Raw genomic sequence first — 22,217 nt, 5'->3', positions numbered from 1 at the left:
CCCAGACAATCCTTGGTGAGTGATGGTGCCCTAAGATCACAGAGGTTGGCTGCCAGCTCTGGGAGTGAGAGGTTGGAAGCTGAGTAAGTGAATAAAAGTAGAGGTATTTGGTAAGTTTGGATTTCATGGCCATGACAGAAACTTTAATTCCTGCAGGAAGAAAAGGTGTGAGTTCCCCTAGCCCTAAACAGTCTTCCCCACTTCTCCACTGAAATAACTGTCTGCAGAATGCGAATCTCCCTGCCCCCCACAATTTGAGGTTTCTTAGGAACATAACAAATCAGTATAGCAAACAGCTGAACTATAGTCATGCAAGTTAAGATTTGTTTGTAGTATCTGAGTAATAAACTTCTCTTTATCTGAGCTAGCTTAAGTAGCTTTTACTTCTTGCTTTGAAAAGTACTCCTGACCAGGGGTGCCTGGCTGACTCAGTCCAGTCCATAGAGTACGTGACTCTTATCTCAGAGTTGTGAGTTCAAGCCAAACCTGTGGGTGTAGATTCTTTAAATAAACATCTAAGAAAAAATATAATTCTCAACTAAATGAAGAGTTGAGCATCACTCAAACAGTTAACAAACAGGTTGGCATTTTTACTTAAAAATTTTTTTTAAAGTAATCTCTATACCCATAATGGGTCTGAAACTCAAGACTCCAAGATCAAGAGTCACACGTTCTATGACTGAGCCAGCCAGATGCCTGGGTTGGCATGTTTAAAAAGTGCTTTGTGTTTCTGGTTCTGGATGAAATGGAGTAAATAGATTACATCCCATTTCTCTAACTGCAATTAAAAAAATAATAACCTTGAACAGAAATATATAAAGTGCATCAGAAAACTGAAAAGTGAAGGAAAGGTGACAGGACAGGCTAGAATCCTTGGGACTTAAGCAATGACCTGAAGGTGAGTTCCCTAGGGTTTTTAATTTTATCCTGGCCTGGGCACCCGAGGAGAGGGTAAGCTGGAATGCCAAAGTGGCAACCAGAACGAGAAAAGGTAACAAAACACACCAGTGCAGAGATGCCACGGAGGTTAGGGTTATTGGGAGAGGATCTTAAAGATGTGGTCTAAAAACATTCCAATAATCAGTTACAGACATTTGGAACAAATAAAAAAAAATAGAAAATGTCAGCAAAGAGATGGGAGATATAAAAAAAAATGTCAGCAAAGAGTCAGGTGGAAATTTTAGGACTAAAAAGTAAAATTGCTGAAATAGAAGAAGCTCACTGATGGGCGTGACAGTGGAATGGCGGTGAGAGGGGAAGAGGGAAGTAGAAGATGGAATCTGTGTAAATTACTGAAACTGAACAAAAGAAGGAAAAAAGAGGTGGCTCAGGGACCAGAGGAAAGATGACAGGTCTAACATTTCAGTCACTGGAGTCCCGGAAAAAGGCCAAAGGGTACACATTGGGAAAATATTTGAAGAAATAATGACTGAAAACCTCCCAGATTTTCAAGAAGCTGAGTGAACTCTAAGAAGAATAAAACCAAAGACATCCAGCTCTGCTACATAAGGAAACTTCTGAAAAAGTAAAGATAAAGATAAAAATCTTGACAGTGGTCAGAGGGAAATGATACCCTCCAGTGGTCCCCCTGTCTCAGCCATGGTCTATTTTCTGAGGGTGCACTGGGCCATGGTCAACTGAGGTCAACTGCGGTCCAGAAGCCGATGTCCTCCTCCTGACGTATCGTCAGAGGGTCAGTGGTAGCCTGATGCTCAGTCACATACTGACGTCACTCACCTCTCTTCCTCTCATCATGTGGGCATTTTATCATCTCTCATCGGTCACAAGTAGGGTGAGGATAGTGTGATAAGGTATTTTGAGAGAGAGAGAGAAGACATTCATGCAACTTTTACTCCAGTATATTGTTATAATTGTTGCATTTGATTATTGTTGTTGTTTTTAAAGATTATTTATTTATTCATGAGAGAGAGCGAGCGAGAGGGAGGCAGAGATATAGGCAGAGGGAGAAGAAGACTCCCTGCGGGGAGCCTGATGTGGGATTCGATCCCAGGACTCCAGGATCATGCCCTGAGCCAAAGGCAGATGCTCAACCACTGAGTCACCCAGGTATCCCTGATTATTGTTGTTGCTAATCTCCTACTCTGCCTAATTTATGAATTAAATATCATCATAGGCATGTGTGTACAGCAAAAAACACAGTGTGTGTAGTATTGGTACTGTCCATGGTTTCAGGCAGCCACTAGGGGTCTTGGGATGTAGCCCCTGTGAGAAAGGGGGGCTACTGTACCTAAAAGGAAACAATGATTTGAGTGAGAGCAGATTTCCCTCAGACACTGCAGTCAGAAAGAAGTGGCACACTTTGCAGTGCTGAAAGACACCTTCCCCCAGAATTGCATTTCCAGTGAAAATATCCTTCCTTCTGGATGTTTGATCACCCAGACCAGAAAGAAGGAAGGTGAGATAAACAGTTTCCATGAAGGGAAACAGAGAAAACTTGTGGCCAGGAGATGTGGACTCAGAATGTCCAGAAGATGCTCTTCAGATGAATCAGAAATGGTAACAGTGGGAAACATGGAACATTAAGACAAAAGAGCAATCGAAAGGGTCAATTCGTGAGTAAAGACGCCATTCCCTGTCTTTTTAAACTAGGTTGGCCAGTCGATGTGATTTTCTGATGGATCATGCTCTGTGAGCTGTTCTCACAGGGAAGGCTGGACACACAGGACACAGGGACGCTCAGTGCTGCCTCTGCAACTCCTTGGGAAATCTTCATCCGTTTCAACATAGGAGGTATTAGGGGGAAAAGTGGTTTGTATACATAGGTACATTTGGTGCTGGAAATTTCATATTTGTGCTCCAAATAAAAGCTAAGTTCATGAGATTATTCTTCAGCTAAGATGCTGTTTTCGAATCACTAATGTTCTTTAATCTCTAACATTCCTTCCCTAGCTGAGTGATGAATCTTATCAACCTAAGGAGTTTTTTGTTTTTTTTGAGCAGCGAGTGGGAGAAAGCCCTGAGCCAGCTTCCCTCCACCACCATTCCAGGTCCTGGGACCTTGTTCAGGCTGGCTTAACCAGGGCTTAAGGCTGGCCTTAACAAGGGCTGGCACCCTTGTCTCCCATCTGTGAACCCTAGTCTGGTTTCCCTACTCCACTCACCTCAAGGGGCACCTGCTAATGGCTACTGCCTACCATTGGGAGCCAAAGGGCTCAGATTTCAGGCCAGGTTTTGCCAGTTGATGGCAATACACCTCTGAGCATCAGTATCTTGATGTAAAAATCAAGCTATTAGGTACAGGATGATGAGGAAGACTTCAAAGATGGGAAGGATTCCAATGGACCTGGGACAGGCCAAAGTCACCCAGCTTAAAGGGTAGAGAGCGTCGCTGCTAGATCTTTCTGATGCCCCTAATCAGGGCCTATATTGGGAGTGATGTCCATCTTCCTCTCATCTTAGACAAACAGCATTTTGCTTTAAAAAAAAAAAATCCTTGCTTTGGGCTTATCTACAGGTTCTTCTATGATCAATGTAAAATTTATGTGACTCTGAACCAAGATGCATGGAGCTGCTCTACACCCTGTGCACACCAACCTCCTTCAGGGCTACTGGATGGTGCCACCACCCAGGGAAAGGGACTTCCGGGTGTACCCCAGAGAAGTGTTAAAAATTCCCTATTCCTGGGTTTGAGATGAGGCGGAAACTTAGAAGCTTCTGGATGTATCTACTCCTTCAACTTGGGCATTATTGCTCCACAGGGGCCAGTCCAGTGTCCCAAGACTATCAGAGAATGCTCTGAATTCCATCACCTGAGGACCTCAAGGAGGCTGGCCTTTCAACAGTTTTGGGGATGATGACAATAAAGAGGGAAGTGCTTTGTCAAGTGTCAGGTAACAAAAAATGAAAGGGGGCAAAAATGTTGGTTTTTAAAGCATGGAGCATTCTTAGAAATACAGCACTTGAGCTATGCAAAGTAGAGGAGAAATACCTCATTCCCCAAGGGCCCCCAAACCATCTCTGAATGAAGTCAGCACACGCACACACGCTTTTATGGAATATATACAGTATTATATTGCCCCTACCTGTCCTCTCTCTCAGAGGCATGATTTCTTAGAACTGTTGGATGCCCAGATCCTGCCATGGTGAAACCACTCCAGTGTTTGAGAAGGGTGTCGTCTGTTCCTTTCCTGTTCTACACACCCAATACTGTCCCTTTACCTCTCTGGGCCTCACTCCACATTTTAAAGGTGTGTGTGATGGGAGACAGGGCAGAGAACGAATGGATGTTTACTCTCAGGGTGGCAAGGCCTCCAAAGGACCATCTGGGGCACTGGCCAACATGTTCTCCTTTCTGGTTTCCTCCTCCTGCCTTCACCAAAAGCGGACTTTCAGACACTGTGGCATGGCTGGGTGTGTATAGCACCACCACGAACCCCGCACGGGCACCAGAGGACAGAGGATTCCTAGTGCTCCTTCTCCCCTCCACGTTTTGTAGGGATGCAACAAAGTTCAGCTTTGACTCTGCATTCGCTTTTTTTCTTCTTTTTTTTTTAATTTAAATTCAACTTAGTTAACATATAGTATATTGTTAGTTTCAGGGGTAGAATTTAATAATTTGTCAGTTGCATATAACACCCAGTACTCATCACATCATGTGCCCTCCTGAATGCACATCACCCAATTACCCCATCCCCCCACCCTCCTGCCCCGCCCCCAGCCCAGCCACCCTCACTTTGTTTCCTACAGTTAAGAGCCTCTTATGGGACTCTGCATTCAGCCAATGTCTCTGGAGGGCTACCTCATCCGTACTGGCATTCCTGGCCACCATCTGACCGAATCAGCAATTTGAGAAAGGGTATGTCAATATTTGAACATTCACTTTCATTTATTTCAAGTACTTAGGACGTTAGGATGGGACAATCTCCTTATAGGTTTCACAGGTTGAAATTATGTCAGTTTTAGTATAAAGATATTATTGCAAACATAAAATACAGTCATAATTAATAATTGTGAGGGCTGTTAACATTCTAAACTACAACAATTAAGACCTTTCGAATAGTTCATCAAGTAGGCACATGGGCTGACATGTTACCACTAATATTAAGAATCATCAGGATGGGGGCGCCTGGGTGGCTCAGTCGGTTAAGCGTCTGCCTTCAACTCAGGTCATGATCCCAGGGTCCTGGGATCAAGCCCTGCATTGGGTTCCTGCTCAGTGGGGAGCCTGCTTCTCCCTCTCCTCCTGCCTGTGCTCTCTCTCTCACATAAATAAATAAAATCTTTAAAAGTCATTAGGATGACTTGGGAAAGAGAACATGCTTTGTGTGCTGAGAGATACATTTATATATTTATATATTTGCTTATTTATATATTGATTGATGGTAGGCTCCATGCCCAGTGTGGATTCCAGTGCCAGGCTTGAACTCACAACCCTGAGATCCACAGCCAGGTACTTAACAGACTGAGCCATTCAGGCGCCTCAGCTGACAGATGTTTATGAATGTGTTTTGTTTGTTTTTTAAAGGGCAGAGCAAGACATTTGTGCCATAATTCTACTTGGAAAAAACCCAAGTGCCCTACCATTGGCAAACTAGTGAGCAAGTCACAGAATGGAATACTGTTCAGCAATTAAAAGGAGTATACTGTTGATAAATACGATGGAACCGATGACTGTCAAACACATTACATAAGTCAAAGAAGGCAGACTCAAAGGCTGCACCCCATCTAATTACATTTAGGAAATTCTGGAAAAGATGAAACTGCATGAGCAGAAGGCAAATTAGCACTTGGCAGGCGGAGGGGAGGGGATGACTTCTAAGGGTTACAGGGGAACCTTCTGGGGTGATGGAAATGTTCTGCATGTTGACTATGGTGATGGCTCCATGACTATATGCGCTTATCAGAATCCAAAGAACTGTATACCCAAAAGGGTGACTTTTATTTTATATAAATTACACCTTAGTAAACTTGACCCTCAAAAAAGAATTTACACCTTAATTCTAGTATTTGTAAAATTGTTACACTAATCTTCATATATTAAACAAACAAATCCTTCAAGAATTGTATTAATTTTAATTCCATCTAGGCTATGAATCTTTTTTTTTTAAAGATTATTTATTTATTCATGATAGACATAGAGAGAGAGAGAAGCAGAGACACAGGCAGAGGGAGAAGCAGGCTCCATGCAGGGAGCCCGACGTGGGACTTGATCCTGGGACTCCAGGATCTCACCCTGTGCCAAAGGCAGGTGCCAAACTGCTGAGCCACCCAGGGATCCCCCAGGCTATGAATTTTAAGGATAACACCTATTTAAGAATTCTTTTATATTCTTGAGAAGGGTGAATTTAGACAGAATGCCCACTTCACCACCTCCACATTTTTATGAAGGGAAAAAAAAACCCTTTAAAATCATGAATTGCTGCAATAAGTCATTTTTGAAGCAAAGAATATATTGAGTACAAAAAAGAGAAAAACCATTAAGGAAAGGTTAGATACTTCACTAGCCTCGGTCGACGTTGTAACCTCAAAGTATCTTGACTCTGGGAGGGATCTAGCAGGAGACAGTGCTTAGAAAGTACTGTCAGACTTTTAGTAACAACCTACTAAAAACTAATAGCATTCTAATCATTAATTTTTATTTTTTTATTTTATTTTATTTTTCTAATCATTAATTTTTAAAACCAAGTTTCAGACTCACTGATAAATTTCCGGAGTTGTTCTATAGTAACCCCTGCCGAGTATTCCTGTGAACACTCCACCACCCTGCCAGGACGAGCTGTGGGCCACGCTGGTAGCCGGCCTGTCTCAGCCAGCCGGGGGCCCATCCATGAGGGGGGTGGGATGGGGGAGGTGGCCTTCTTACCTTGTATCAGAGGAAGGTAAAGGTGGTATTGATCAAGCTCCCCACTGAAGACAGCAAAAGCCTGGCGCTTTAGCAGCATGGCTTTCTGCTCAAAACTTGAGAACAGTTTTAAAGAACTGCTCTGCATGTCTAGAATAAACACAGCCAATAAGTTCCATTTAGTGAGAAAACTGCAATCGGTGGTGATAGGACATTCACAATTGTGTAATTTCTATCCATTCATAATTGTGTAATTTCTATCCATCCTGGTGAAAAATCATGATCCTAAGTAATTATGATCTAGTGGTTATTAATCACATATTTATTTGTAAACATAAATACTTCTTTAATGATAGGGCATGAGAAGAGGATATGAGGGACAGATAAGCACTCCGAATAAATCAGGGTAAACCTGTCATTACTTTCAAAAGTATTCCTCCGCTGTAAAGCTGTAGGAGAGGTTGTCGGGGCATTCTGGTCAGTAGACGAGCCGGGAGGCCCATTCGTGAGCCCTGACACACTCTGCTCATTACATTACCGTCTGGAGCTTAGAAAGCATCCTAAAAGATCCGAGTGGAGCTTGAGATACATGGTCAAAATGGATTGTGATGGGGTCGGGCCTTTAAAGGTGCGATTTAAGTGCAGGTGACAAAGAACTTACTCATTAAATCTTTAAACATTGTTTTCTCGTGAGTCAGAAGATGGTCAATAATGGACTTCCAACTGGATATTAAAAAGAGCAAAATTAATTAAGTCTGTAAAGGATGACAGTCTGATGAGAGGCGTCGAGAAAAGAACACGCCCCTTTGAGATCTATTAAAACCTGTTTTCTGAAAAGGAATTAGTGGAATGAATAGGTTTCATACAAGCGAAAGTTGGGCAAAACCTCTTCAATTCATAAACTTAACAATACAGGCGATGAATAGTAAGAAAGAATAATTCCCAGCTCACAGTAGAGAAAAACAGTCGTTTCAAGAGTTGCCCTAGGTTCACCCAGGAGGATTGTTCATTCGCTTGCGCTGATGGAAAGCAGCGGGGGCGGTGACACTCAATGTAGCTGGTTTTCAAGTGGGCTCCCCAGAAGAGCAACGGGACTTCAAGGTGAAAGCCACAGGGCTCTGGGGGCGGCAGGGCAACTTCTGGGCTTTGCAAAACGCGGACCAGTCTCCACCCTCCATCCCTGCCATTAATTAAGACTTCAGGCCTGACGGGGGAGAGGCGATTTAGGGGCTCTGCTGACCTCCCCAGAAAAGGCACAGGGAGGTCACCGCACTCTACAGCTCAGTGGCTCTCTGCCACCAGCACAGTGCCTGGCCGGCTGCATGGGCTCAGGGACAACTTGTGAGGTGGGAGCTGAGACACGGGATCAGGGCACCACGGTGTCACTGCGGGCTCGGTCATTGTATAGTGCTGGAGTATTCTGCGACTCCAAGATGCAGCAGTACTAGGCCAGGGGACCCTGGAACCCCGGATTGTGCGCTCTGGGGATGATATGCCCTCTTCACTAAGATCCTTTGGCTAATAAATGCACCTCTGTATCTTTAAAACACCTAATCCCTCTGCCACGAACATGTGAGCCTGTGACAGTGACATCCTGGGATCTGGGGTGATGCTGACCGCTCCCGCGTCAAGTATGAGGATCGAGTAACCCAAACCACTCTCCCCACTTGAGGATTTGCAGCACCCTTTTGTGAGAACGGCGTCTCTTACTGTGCACAGCAAGTGTCCATCTGAAAGAAGGCAGGGTCCAGGAACAACTCGAGGACTTCTTTCTTCCAGGCTCGCTTGGTGTAGGCGTAGCCGCTCAGGGAGCTCAGCAGCTGAGCGCCGGCCCGGAAGCTGGGAGCATTGTAGGCGCTGAACCGGGGGTGGGAGGAAAAAGGGTCAAGGTCAGAGACTGTGCAGAGGAAGCCACTTAAAAAAAAAAAAAAATATATATATATATATATTTATTTATTTATTTATGAGAAACACAGGCAGAGGGAGAAGCAGCTCCATGCAGGGAGCCCTATGTGGGACTCGAACTCAGGACCCCAGGATCATGCCCTGGGCCGAAGGCAGGCGCTAAATGGCTGAGCCACCCAGGGATCCCCCAGAAGAAGCCACTTAATGCGTTTCCCACAACCTACGGTGACACCACGGGGAAGACAGCATTACCTGTGATTGCGTAAGTAAGGAAACACGTAATAGAGCAAGCGGGAGACCAACGGCACCGCCTTCTCCTTCTCGTCACTTCGATACACCATGTCCAGGAGAGATGCCAGAACCTAGCAGGGCGGGATCGCGAGAAGACAGAGAGCTTCTGAAGCCGGTGACAGGAGGGATTAGTCCTCGAGGGGCGCCTAACCTAACAAGACAGCTGGCAGGGGCAGCCTGAGGCCAAGGGCGGCTCTCGAGGTCACCCGGGAGGGGCGGCCGGCACTCGCTGGCCTGAGAACGGGGTGCCGGCACGATGCTTCGGGGTGGCAATCGTGCCATCGGGGGAGGGCAAGCCAGGTGTGCACTGACCTCTGCCAGGAGGGACAGGGCCTGCACGCTGTACACCGAAGGAGCGGACGCGGACACCATTGCTGAGGCAGCAGCGGTGGCATCTGCTGACAGAAAGAGACATTTGTGCTTTAGTCACGGCGGGGGGGGGGGGGGCGCCACGGTTCAGGCCCCTGGAACATTGCACGGGTGGGAGTGATGAGCCCCATCCTTGCACACTGAGTACGTAAGTATATATTAGGGAGTCCTGTTAACATGCTCAACCTCAGTAAGAATCTGGGCACAGTGATCAAGGAAATGAGCACCGACTCAGTGTCTTCTGCCCCCTGTATCTTCTGAGAACTTCAGTGTCCCCTCGGATGATCCACCCTACCCCCTCGGCCTCTGCCCCCCTGGCCTTCTCTCCCTCAACGATCTGCTACTCCCCTGCGCCAGCTCAGTCACCCACTGGCACCGTCACCCCCTTGGCCTCCTCCTCGGACCACATCTGCTCCTTCCTGGACCCGGGCACAGACCCCCGAAGCCTCCAGCCTACCGTCCTGACCACCATCGGCTCCTCCAGGTCTGCCCTGCTCGTCTCCCCCACGACACCCACGGTCTCCCAGCTACCTGGCCAGCGTCCTGGACTCTCTTGTTGCTCCCTCCCTCTGACGCACTCGCGTGGAAAAACGCAAAGCAGGCTAAACCCACAGATCAGCCCGTGCGGTTCTGGGTAGCTAAATGTTCTGGGGAAAACCAGACAACGATGAAATAGATCTCACTTTCCTTCATGACCGTGAATCTCAAACAGGCCCTGATGTTACCAGATAGACCCAGGGCACGGGCGCCGGCGGCACGCTGGCTCTCCTGCTCTGCTGCGTAATGCTCTCGGACCTGCCCTCGGTAACCACCGATACCCTTCCCTTCTCACCTCATCACTTCCCCTCCGATTCCACAGAGAAATGTAAGAGAAACAAACAGGAACTCCCTCAGTTGGGTCACTATGAGCTATTAATCTAGAACATACGTATCTTTGACTTCTCTCCTGTTTTGATAAACATGTCCCTGGCTCCTCTGGACGAACGGTAATTCCATGTATGACATCAACCCCGGCCCCAAGGCCATCAAGTGCTTCGCTTTCTAACTATCCTTTCTCTCTCTGGCATCGATTTCTTCCTCTCTGCTGCATGGATCCGTCATCATACTAGTATACTCCAATTTAAAAACAAATCAGATAAAGGGTATTCTTCTTTGGTCTTTATTTATTTTTTAAAATTTATTTATTTATTCATGAGAGAGAGAGAGAGAGAGAGAGAGAGGCAGAGACACAGGCAGAGGGAGAAGCAGGCTCCATGCAAGAGCCCGACGTGGGACTCGATCCTGGGTCTCCAGGATCACACCCTGAGCCGAAGTCGGCACCAAACCGCTGAGCCACCAGGGCTGCCCTCTTCTTTGGTCTTTAGTTCGACTTGGTCACTGTCCTCTTGACAAGCGAGCTTCCAGGAGTTTTGCGTTCCCAGCCTCCTCTTCCTCTCCTGGCCTCCTCCCTACCTGCTCCAGTATGTTCCCCCCGCGGCTTCCACATTGTCAAGCCCCGTGGGTCTCTGTCCGACCTGCCTCTGTTTCTCTGCAGCCTTCCACTGTGTTATTCCTCCCTCCTTCTGGAAGCACCCTCTTTCTCGTGTTTCATGACTCTCTTCTCTCTTGGTTTTTCTCCGACCCCAGTGGCCACTTAAGTGTCTTTTCTGGCTCTTTCTCTTTTTTTCTGACATCTCAAATTTAATACTTGCAAAACCAAGCTCAATTTCCTGTTCCAGAATGTTCTTATTTTGGTTTTCTCCACCTCAATAAGTTACGTAAGCCAAAACCAAAGTCATCCTCGACTGCCTTCTTTTGTTTGCCACCGCATCCAGCCCATCAGCAAATTCTGCTGACTCTCCATCTACATCAGTCCACCTTTCCATCGCCCCTGCCTCCAAGCCGACACTGTCTCTTGCCCACACCACTGTGAAATTCTGCTAACAGAACTTCCTTTCTCTGCTCTCACTTGATACAGCCCATGTTGCTCACAGCAGCCAAACTGATGTTTTCTGAAGACCGCATGAGAGCCTGTCACTTCTCTAAACACTTTAATGGCTTCCACAGTGGGTGGGATGAAATCCAAGCTCCTGATCCGGCTCTCTACCAAGCCCAGCGATCCTCAGCTCCCACTCGGCTCCCTGCCCCCTGCCCACCACTTGCTACGCTCCAGCCAGGCTGGTCTCGCCCGCCTCGAAGACTTGCCACCCCTCTGAGCGGCGTCTCCCAGGTCTTGGCACAGCTGCCCCCACACTGCTCACTTAGCACAGCCGTCACCTCCCTGGGGACACGCTCTGTAACATCTCCCCACTCCCAGCTGCTCCCTGTAATAGGATTCTTATTGTTCTTGCACTGCTAAGAACCACCTGAAATTCTCAGGGTAACTTCTTTTTTCAATCTTTAAAAAAACTTCCATTTTGAAATAACTTCAGATTTTCAAAAGAGTTGAAAGATCCCTTTATTAGTGCGCTTTTTTGCTTATCATCTTCCATGCTGCCCCCATGTCTGTGGCTGTTGGGCTCACCCGCAGGATACGGCATGCAGCACACACCACACGTGAGTTCAGTGTAAGGACCCGTGTGTCTGGGGCATGCGTAAAAATTTTAAATGGAGACAAATGTATTATTTGAAGCCTCACTCTGTTTCATGCTTTATGTGGGTGATACGTATACATAATTTCTTCAAGCCAAGTAAAATACAGTCATGATCTAAACACTCAGGATTTTGGTACTATATAATTAGCTAGTTAAGTTTTATACAGAAGCTCAAAACTCACCTCCAGCTTTGGAATTCTATGATTTCTTTAAACAAAAATCAGGTAATTTTACTATAATATTATTTTGAGGTTAAATTTAATCACAGCACCGAAGTCAGGCCCAGTAACAGTGGACCGAACATGGTTGGCACAGCTATTCTGGTGGTGGTGAAGCAGTTCAATCTGTACATTAGTACATAGGACAGAGATGACTGGGAGCAAATTAGCCCAGGAAAGGCAAGCTCTTCCTCCCTAGAACCACAACTGTTACCATCCCCGCAGCCTGAGAGCACCTCGTTTTTGCTTTATATTAGCAAATGATAGTACACTAGTTATAGGATCTTCATTACAGAGTGAAGTATATTATTTTTCTTTTTTTTAAAAGAGTTTATTTATTTATTCATGAGAGATACAGGCAGAGGGAGAAACAGGCTCCTGATGTAGGACTTGATCCCAGGATCAAGTAGGCTCTACACCCAGCCCTGAGCCAAAGGTAGATGCTCAATCACAATCGCATGCCCAAGACACACAATCACTGAGTGACCCAGGTGCCTCAGCATATTATTTTTCTTATGCAAACCACAAAACTAGTTATTTAGACAAATACAGCAAAAGTAGCGGCCAGTGGTCCCGCAGTTTGTCCAGCAGGCCACCCTTCCTCCTCTAGGGAACAGAAGCCTCTTTTCAGTGGGCACCCATTTCTTTCAGCTCCAGTGTCCCAGCCCTTCCCCTCCTCTCCGGGTCAGCCGTGTGGCCAAAGGTGAACCAGAATCTCTGCACAAGACTTGGTTAACCTCCTCCAAGCACCTGATTCCTGCTATGCCTAGAACCAGATGCTGATGCTAGGGCTTTTCACTTACATGAGCCAAAGTGTCTTGTTCTGTTGTTTCTATTATTTCTGTTACTGGTGAGAGAAGAGAACCTGATTTTCTCACCACTTTTTCTATGGTATGTTAAAGATCACAAACTTAGCTTTGAGCTGCTGCTGTAACTATTGCTCATGACAATGAAAGAGATAATAAAATATCACAGAACAGTTTTTGAACATTTACTTTGTGGCGGGTACTGTACTATGTAGTTCATATTAAGAACCTAAATATAATTTTTTTTTTTTGCCCTTGTGTTAACAAAACCAAGAGCAAACTGGTTCACTCATCTGGTGTAACCAATACTGGGACTGGGCATATGTTCCTGTCCCTCTGTTAAATTATACTGAGAACTAGTAAAAACAGTAACTTTCTCCAAAATACATTTAATCCTGAAAAAAACTGAACACCAACTAAAACGGCTTCCTTATCAAAATAGCACACTCATCATGTGAATAGCATTCACATCGGGGCTCTCACCTTGTGCTGTGCCCACCAATCCAAAACTCCTTCTACTAACAGTTCTCCACCCTAAAAGATCTGCCACAAATGACTCAGCCAAACCCTGCAACCCTACAAATGTCCTCCTTGAACTTCCCTGATGAGACATTCCTATGACTCTGCAAGTCTGTCTCTCCCTACAGTAGGTCTAATAATCTATGATCTGCTACATCGACAGCTGTGTCTGGTGGTCTTCAGGGCGCCGTTGATTAACCATCTACACAGCTGCACTTGATGCAGACTCCTCCAGAGTACCTGGTGGATCGATGGTCTGAGTGAACAGATAAGTCTCCCGACTGCTTTCCTAGGAGCTATAACTAATAATACGGCTGTGGTATGCCTAGCCCACGTGACTTCTACTAGAAAATTTTCACTTCCCAGGCAGTGATGAGACACAAGGATCACTGAGAGGCAAGGGTGTGTGAATCATAAATAAAATATACAATCTGACTGCCTGACAATAGTTCTTCGGTTTACTAAATTTTCTTACCATGATTCCACAGAAAGAAAAACCTACATTTCCATATTCTTTATACCACATGGATTTCTTTTCACCTAATCCTTGTAAATTATCTTACGAAGCTACCTTCTTGGATCCTGATCTAGGCTCAGTGAGGGCTTCCATGGTAGCATATGTCACTTGGACACTATCAGTGGATTCCTATTGTTTATTACACATAAATTATGCTGTAAACAGTAAAACAAGAATGACTGCTTTTCTTAACTTTTTTTTTTTTTTTTTTTTTTAAAGCAGGCTCCAGGGATCCCTGGGTGGCGCAGCTGTTTAGCGCCTGCCTTTAGCCCAGGGCGTGATCCTGGAGACCCGGGATCGAGTCCCACATCAGGCTCCCGGTGCATGGAGCCTGCTTCTCCCTCTGCCTGTGTCTCTGCCTCTCTCTCTCTCTATCATAAATAAATAAAAATTTAAAAAAATAAATAAAGCAGGCTCCACACCCAGAATGGAACCCAACTCGGGGCTTGAACTCATGACCCTGAGATCAAGAGTCAAAAACCTTACCCGGTGGAGCCCTCCAGGAACTCCCAGACCGTTTACGTTTAAGGGAAAACCAGACCCTCTTACACTAGCTGGCAGCAGGCATATCTGGCCCCCTGTACCTACCGCACAAATCTTCTTCAACATCAGATTCTTCTAGAGAGATCTGAGGCTGGGCCTTCACTTCTAGGTTTCTGCTGAGCCAGCTGGTTTGTTCCAAGGAAGAGCCAGCAATGTTCCCTACAGCTTCTAGGACTTTTTGAGTGACTTCCTAAGAGTAGTGGGGAGAAAGAAGAAAGTTAGCTCAGGAGAAGCATCCAAAGTGCCTAAAACAGCAACCATCCAGCAGAAACACAATATAGGCCACAACCAGAACCACACAGGTAATATGATGTTTTATGGAAACCACACTAAAGGGTCAGAAGGAACAAGCTCATAACGTTTAACCTTGTATACCCAAAATATGATTAATATGTAATCAACATAAAAACTGTTAATGAGACTTCACGTTCTTTTTTTGCACTAGGCCTTTGAGATCTGATGTGTATTTTACACTCGAGCACATTCAACTTGGACAGGCCACATTCCAAGGGCTCAGCAGCCACACGTGACTAATGGTTTCCACACTGGCCCCCCGCAGGCACACCACAGAGAGACAGGAAGTCACAGCTGCACACTGCATCTAGCAGATTCGTTTTCAGGGTTCTTCAGCACCATGGGTTCTTGTTAGGATTGCATCTTCCAATAGCATAATAAGAAACACAAATAAACTAAACTGACTCAATGAGGGTGAAGTGAGGAGTGATCTGTATCAGGAGTATAACCAGTGAAAGAATCTGGCCGAGGAGCTGTGATAAGGAGAGAAATGCTGAGCCACTTTCCCAAGCCAGCATCGTCAAATCTCACCAGCAGAGGCTCGTGGCACATCCTTGACATCTGAGAATCGAACAATCCTGGCTTCCACTGTAAGCTATGCTTAGGCATGAAGGCGCGTCTGCCTGCCTGTGGTGAGCCTGGGCAGAGGTGTGGTGTGCTGTGGCTGGCGGTGGTAAGAGCGAGCAGGAAAAGGGACCAAGGGCTCAGAGGAGGTGAGCACACAGGGAAGAAGTGCAGGTCTTGCCTCGGAGCAGGAGTAAGGGGTTGGCATCAGGAGGCTGGGCATTATGGGGTAGAGGCAACCACAAGGAGCAGGGGTGAGGTGGACCAGTTGTACCAGTTGTGATAACACTCGTGGCCAATGCTACCCCCAGAATGGACTGAAGCAAGGGATGTGCTATAGGTAACAGGCCACAAAACAGGGGCCTTGAGAGCTGAGTTTGGGAAGTGCTGTCCAAGTGCTGGTCACGCAGCGTCTGTGCTTTAATGATGCTTCCTTCTCTACAAGTGAAGGCCGGAGGAGCCCCCCAAATTTCCTGATTATGCTTGACTGTGTTTTATACAGTGCTCCAGCACTTCAGCAGTGCGAACCAGAGACCCTTCACAAATGCCACGGATCATAACAATTAGCAGACACGTCACCAGAGTCATAGGACTGATAACACGTCCCGGTTTCAATGGAAGCCTTGGCTCCAACAGCCCCTGCATCAATGATTCTCACTGTTGCAAAATAGTGACTTCCTAACTTTCTCATTCTATTTATTAGGTGGCTATCTACTTGAAGATCTCCCTTCTCCTGGGGTGAGTTTCACTTTTACTTTGCAGGATTTTTCAAATTTCCTTTGAGTTATACGTTGCTTTACTAAGGGGGGGGCAGGAAAAGAAAGGCTCTCAGGAAAGAAATCCACTATGTCTATGGAGTTTCTATCCTAACGTTGCTAAGGTGGTGGCGGCACCCACGTCTGAGTAGCGTGATGATGGGGGCATCCTGGCAACCCATGAGGGCTTGCTCAAGCCTGACGCAAGAGCTTTGGCAGGAGTCTGTGGCCCAGGTCTATCAAGCCCTCCCCAGACAGCAACAGAGGAAGCCAGATGCGAGAACAATTGCAAATCTAAGGAATGATCCTGCGCAGTGCTGACATTCCCCCAGCACCTCCTCCAAAGGCGGGCACTATTCCTGGAACAGTTGCATCTGCTAGACTCTCTGCACACAGACCTGCAGGTCTTTTTGGTCCTTCTTGCTTTCCACGTTGGGAGTTCTCGTCACGAAGTCATTGAGCATGCTGTTGGGAGACAATCAGCGTCAGACTAGGAGCGCTGCAGAAACAAGGTACCTTGGGGCAGAACGACACGATGACTGGACTGGTGGGCCACAATACCTGAGAAGCAGAAAGTATCCGGGGGGAGCGAGATTCAACTGTACAGATTCCTTTAACACGCCCAACAATGAAGGAAAGTTCTCCTGCAAGGCTGTCACTGGGAGCCTATTTAAAAAAAAAAAAAAGAAAAAGAAAAAAGGAAAAAAAAACCCCACCCAACTGTGAACATGTAAACAAGTTAAAACATGTTATCACGAGCACATTTTAGATCCAGGCAGTTGGAAAGCAGAGGGAAGATGGCATATCTGACTAACTTGTTTGTTCTTTTCTAAGTTAAAATAATGCACAAGCTAAATTTTCGTATTCTGGCAAGAACTTGGGAGCCTGGAGACCAGAAAGCCTGCTGCTGACAAGTCAGATGCTCCTGGTTTCCGGTCTATCAGAGAAAGGCCTCAAACCAGAGGGCTTCTGATCCCTTGGATCTGTCTGGCTCGCATATCCGGCCTCCCCAGTGTTGTTGGTACCGGAGTCAGTTCTTGGGTCACAAGGTCCCCAACCAGGAAGCTGATCTTGGGCAGCTTTCCAGATGAGGCCCGCACAGCACAATATGCTGCGGCTTAGCCACAGCCCGAGGGCCGCGGGTTCAAGTCCTGGTGCTTGATGTACTGCCTCTTGAGTGACATCGGCAGTGCCTCCTCTGCAAGAGGAGGAGGGTAAAAACCTAACATGCAGCTGTTCCGAGAGCTCCCGTGTCACTCAGACCGCTGCAACAGATGCTTGCTAGCAGCACGATGCATGGCAGCTCTCACCAGGAGAGATGTGTGATCAGCTCTTTAACTCCTGGAAAAAGAACTGGGGCGATGCTTGTGGGTGAAGCATCAACAGCTGGTCCAAACTAGAGCCCAGAGCCAGGGACTGCAGGGATTATGACTCTCTCTACCTACCCTCCTGAAACCTCAGGGCGTGGGGAGTTGGAAGAAGCATGAAATGGGAACTGGGCTAACCAAGGAGCTTGTCCCTGGTTGTCAGATTGCCTGATTGTGTAACTCCACACCCGTGAGGATTTGGAGGCTTCCCTGAGAAGGGGCTTCTGCCCCCCACCTGCCCCTAGTTACTGCAACAGAGACGGCCCTGGATGGTGGAGGCCTGCGAGCTGCACCTGGACGTGCCCATGTCAGACCCAAGAGCCCAGGAAGGCTTCCTCTCTACTGTGGAGAACCACATGGGGGGTCTGCCTCACTGCCTCCTGCAGCAGAGGCTCCAGAAAAGTGCTAGTATGCTCAGGACACCCCAGCAGAAGCCACGGGAAGGTGCTGGGGATAGCACCCAAAGAATCATTTTTCCTTTTTCTAAAAGAAGTCTTCAACACGTTCAACACTGAACATAAAACGTTCAACGTACAGCACTGGGACAAAGTGAGATCAGATCTCTGCAAAAGGAGAAGTAAGAGCATCAGGGCATTCTCTCTCCTCAGGAGGAAAGTAAGACACCGTCACGGTATTTTCTCCAGGGGTCAAGTACAACCAGGGTTCTGCCTGGAATCCCTGCAAGAGCATCTCTACTTGAGAAGCCTTTGGGAAGGGCTGCGTTACCTCTGGATGAAAGCGTAGCAAAACTGCAACACAGGGATATCCACAAGGGGCGCTTTCTGAAAACAAAAGTGAAACCAGTTACTCCAGGTTGGTAGGAAATGAGGTTAGAAGAAGAATCACAGGAGAAAATGAAACAGTGTCTCATAAAGCAAAGGGTTTTAGCCTGAGCTTTTCAAATACAGTAACACCCGTGACCCCATTCCCCCAGCATAACTAAACAAACGTATGGTATGAGGTCCCCAAACATGACTGACTGCCCCTCTTAGCAGACTTCCCCGGGAGAGTCCACACCAGGCTTTTAATAAATATTCAGGGAAAATGTGGCATCGTAGCTGAACTTCCCTAAACAAGGTGGTGACCTGTTGACCTTCATGAGGGTGTGCAATTAGCTACAGACAACAGATGATAAAAACTTTTAATTCTTAGCTCAAGGAATTCCCTTAAACTCAGACCAGACGACTTCCCTGAATCCCAAGTGGCTGCAACTACTTAGAAACTGGCTTTGAAAATTTTCCCCCTTCCTTGCTTATAAAAAGCTGTTTGTAGAAATTATATAAGTTGAGCTAATTAACGAGTCGTGAAACACAATTCTGTTACTCAAACAGCCAAAAACCAGCCAGCCAGATGAGATCTAGTGTGTGTGTGTTTGTTTTGTTTTTTCAGCCCAGGAGTGGCAGATATTTGTAGAAATTCAAGTGATGTGAAGGAACAAAACTAGAACTGTCTGCTGTGCATAGAAAACCTGTCGCAGAGGCTCCTCCTGGCGGACAGCTCACTCGGCTCTGCTCATAGGAAGTGACCACCAGTGTGCAGGGTCACTTTCCTGACACCTGAGACTTGCTCAGGGTTATAAAATGTTAAGTCACCAAGAATCTGATGGCTCTTTCACCCCTGCTCCTCTCTTCGGGGTTGACTACTTTAATATTTATGTACAAGAGTGAAGGCAGCAAGACTATACCAGGCATTCGCGGGAGGCCCGACGAATGCCATGGGTGTCACCCGTGTGCATTTCACATCCGATTCCTTGTGCTTCAGCGGTTCCAAAATCTGGCCTCATGGTGTTGATTTTTAGGCTGGCTTATCTTCTTTTCCCCACTAGAAGAGAGCTGAGGGCAGTAGGAGTTTCACTATTTAGGATCCCTTACCACTGAAGCACGTAGCTGATTTTCAGTTCTGGAATGAGAAAGGACCAGGGCCCTGAACACAACCGGCTGGTGAGGAGCCCCAATAGGCCTTCTCAGCACAGACGTGTCTGTAGAGGCTCCCCTGTGCCATGTACCAGCTATAAAAATGGCTAAAGAAATTCTTGGCCAGTTTTCCCACTTACCGGGTAAGACGTGGCTGAAAACACTGATTCCAAGGTTCAGCTTTTGTTTGCTGTCTCCAGTGCGATGACCTTAATACCCGAAGCTATATGCCTTTTATTTGTTATAAGACTTTTTATCGTGGTAAAATATACTTAAGGGGCGCCTGGGTGGCTCAGTTGGTTAAGTGACCGACTCTTGGTTTCAGCTCAGGTCATGATTTTAGGGTCGTGGGATTGAGCCCTACATGGGGCTGTGCACTCAGCAGGGAGTCTCCTCTCCTTATGTTCCCTACCCAGCTCACGCCCTCTCTAATAAATACATCTTTAAAGTATACCTAAAATTTGCCATTTTAACCATTTTTAAGTGTCTAGTTCCATGGCTTTAAGTTCATGTGGCATTAACATTCATATTGTTGTACAACCATCACCACCATCCATCTCCAGAACCTTTTCATCTCCAAACTGAAACTCTGTCCCGATAGACAGTAACTCCTGTTCCCTCTCCTCTCTGGCAACCACCACTCTACATTCTGTAGGAACTATGTTCACAACAGACTACTCTAGAGATCTCATGTAACTGGAATCACATAATTTTTGTCTTCTGTGACTGGTTTCAAGGTTCATCCATTGTTGTAGCAGGTGTCAGAATTAACTTTCTAAGGCTAATATTCCATACTCCACTGTGTGGATATATCTGGTTTTCTTTATCCAATCATTCACCAATGGATACCTGGGTTGTTTCTACCTTTTCACTATTGTGAGTAATTCTACTATAAAAATGGTGTTCGAATATCTGTTTGAGTAAAACTTTATTTTTAAATAATCACTTTGGGGCACCTGGGTGGCTCAGTCAGTTAAGCACCTGCCTTCGGTTCAGGTCATGATCTCGGGGTCCTGGGATGGAGCCCCGCGTCAGGCTCCCTGCTCCAGCAGGGAGTCTGCTTCCCTCTGCCCCTCTCCCTCTACCCCTACTCTCTCTCCACTCTATTAAATAAATTTAAAGATCTCGAATGAATGCATGAATGAATGAATGAATGAATGAACGAATACTTTGTCCATTCTGCTAGTTTTCATTTAGGGAACCGTCCTTATATTTTCCCTAACAATTAAAAAAACATATTTATTCAGTTATTCGTTTATCTGAAAGACAGCTCACAAATGCACAGCAGTGGGGATGGGCAGAAGGAGAGGGAGAAGCAGACTCCCCACAAGCCTGACGTGGGGCTTGATCCAAGGATCCTGAGATCATGACCTGAGTCAAAGGCAGACACTTAATTGACTGAGCCACCCAGGTGCCACTTTCCTAAGCACTTTAAATTATCTGATAGAAGGCAATTATTTCAAAGTCAAAATAAATCTCTGGTTTCTATTAAACTAAGAACAAAACAGCTCCTATACTTTCAATGAGGCGCCCTGGGAAACATAAAAAGCTCTGAGTTGCCTGGCTGGCTCAGTCAGCGGAGCATGTGACTTTTGATCTCGGGATCGTGAGTTCGAGCCCCATGTTGGGTGTAGAGAGTACTTAAGAATAAAATCTATTTTTTTTTAAAGCTCTAAGGGCATTAAAAAAAAAAAGAAAGTTAAACCACAAAGTCTGTTCTCTTTCAAAACCATTGCACGTGACTGGAAAAGGCCTCTAGGTACCAAGGACTTCCCCGGCTGCCGTGCAGAAAAGTTGCAGCAAAACTCTCGGAGCCTCACGGTTCCGTCCTAGCGCCCTTCTCGCGCTCTGCCTCCACTGCGGCCAGAAGAAATCTCTTCCTTCTCAGAATGCCTCGAAGGAGCCCCGTCCTCTGACCTGTCTTTTTCATTTTTACGTAAAAATTATGCAAACATTTAACTTGCCCTTTGACAAAGACCTTCTCTTCTCTTTGACCTGCTCTCTCTTCCCCTCCTGGGCCTGTGGGGGCTGGGACTTCCAGCCGAAATGACTCCGGCCCCTACTAACCTGTACTGGGAACAAACACTACCGAGGTTTCTAGCAGCTCAAGGCGGTGTCCCGCAGATGATAACCCCGTCACCCTCGAATGCCTCCCAGAGAGAGCTCCAGGCTGCCAAAACAGTTTGCCCGTTTGCTCTGTCAACACCGATAGGCTCCTGACCTCCCTGCCTGGGGCATTTATTAACCTTCCTTTGAGATGTGCATGCATCCTCTAGGGTAGGAAAGGTCTTCCTCCAGGACCTGGGAGCTGTCCTCTGAGATATCGCCTCTGAACGAGACCCGGCCCCCTCCCTGCTCTTTCAGAATTTTCTAGTTCCCTGACTTGTTGGGGCCCCTGCTCGTTCACTGTTCCTACTCCCCCATTGTTTGGGCTAAAATACCTTGCTGCCTCTGAGAAAATCAGAACTGAGGTCAGCTCTCTCTCCCAATAGTAGCTACTGAATAAAGTCGGTCTGGGCCACCTTTAGGTGTAGCATCTGGCTTTGCTTCTCTCTGACGCCTCTTAGGCCGTGAGTTCCTTGAGGCAAGTGCCATTTCCTCTTTTTTCTTTTCTTTTTTTTTTTTTTAAGATTTGATTTATTCATGATAGACACACACACACACACACACAGAGAGAGAGAGAGAGGCAGAGACACAGGCAGAGGGAGAAGCAGGCTCCATGCAAGGAGCCTGACGTGGGACCTGATCCAGGGACTGCAGGATCATGCCCTGGGCTGAAGG

The 22,217-nt window shown here is 46.5% G+C and overlaps 1 protein-coding gene across 3 annotated transcripts in view; it reads right to left on the bottom strand.

Annotated features, from left to right (window-relative positions):
* The window catches only part of DOP1B (DOP1 leucine zipper like protein B), a 106,980-nt gene that overhangs the window by 5,673 nt on the left and 79,090 nt on the right, over nt 1–22,217 (bottom strand). For all 3 annotated transcript variants that reach the window (XR_008662908.1, XM_055313778.1, XM_055313779.1), the window contains exons 24-32: nt 18,250–18,305; nt 16,718–16,822; nt 16,555–16,621; nt 14,589–14,733; nt 9,311–9,393; nt 8,960–9,069; nt 8,513–8,659; nt 7,464–7,525; nt 6,824–6,952 (exon numbers count right to left, since the gene is read on the bottom strand). Coding sequence is in view for 2 of the 3 variants with exons in the window: in XM_055313778.1 (XP_055169753.1) it covers nt 6,824–6,952; nt 7,464–7,525; nt 8,513–8,659; nt 8,960–9,069; nt 9,311–9,393; nt 14,589–14,733; nt 16,555–16,621; nt 16,718–16,822; nt 18,250–18,305 (904 nt within the window). In the remaining variant the exon portion in view is untranslated. The remainder of the gene's footprint in view (nt 1–6,823; nt 6,953–7,463; nt 7,526–8,512; nt 8,660–8,959; nt 9,070–9,310; nt 9,394–14,588; nt 14,734–16,554; nt 16,622–16,717; nt 16,823–18,249; nt 18,306–22,217) is intronic.

This window comes from Nyctereutes procyonoides, unplaced genomic scaffold, assembly GCF_905146905.1.
Source record: "Nyctereutes procyonoides isolate TBG_1078 unplaced genomic scaffold, NYPRO_anot_genome, whole genome shotgun sequence".
Taxonomy (NCBI): Eukaryota; Metazoa; Chordata; class Mammalia; order Carnivora; family Canidae; genus Nyctereutes; species Nyctereutes procyonoides.
The sequence above is the reverse complement of the archived record's forward strand: the minus strand, read 5'-3'. Positions and strand labels throughout refer to the sequence as shown.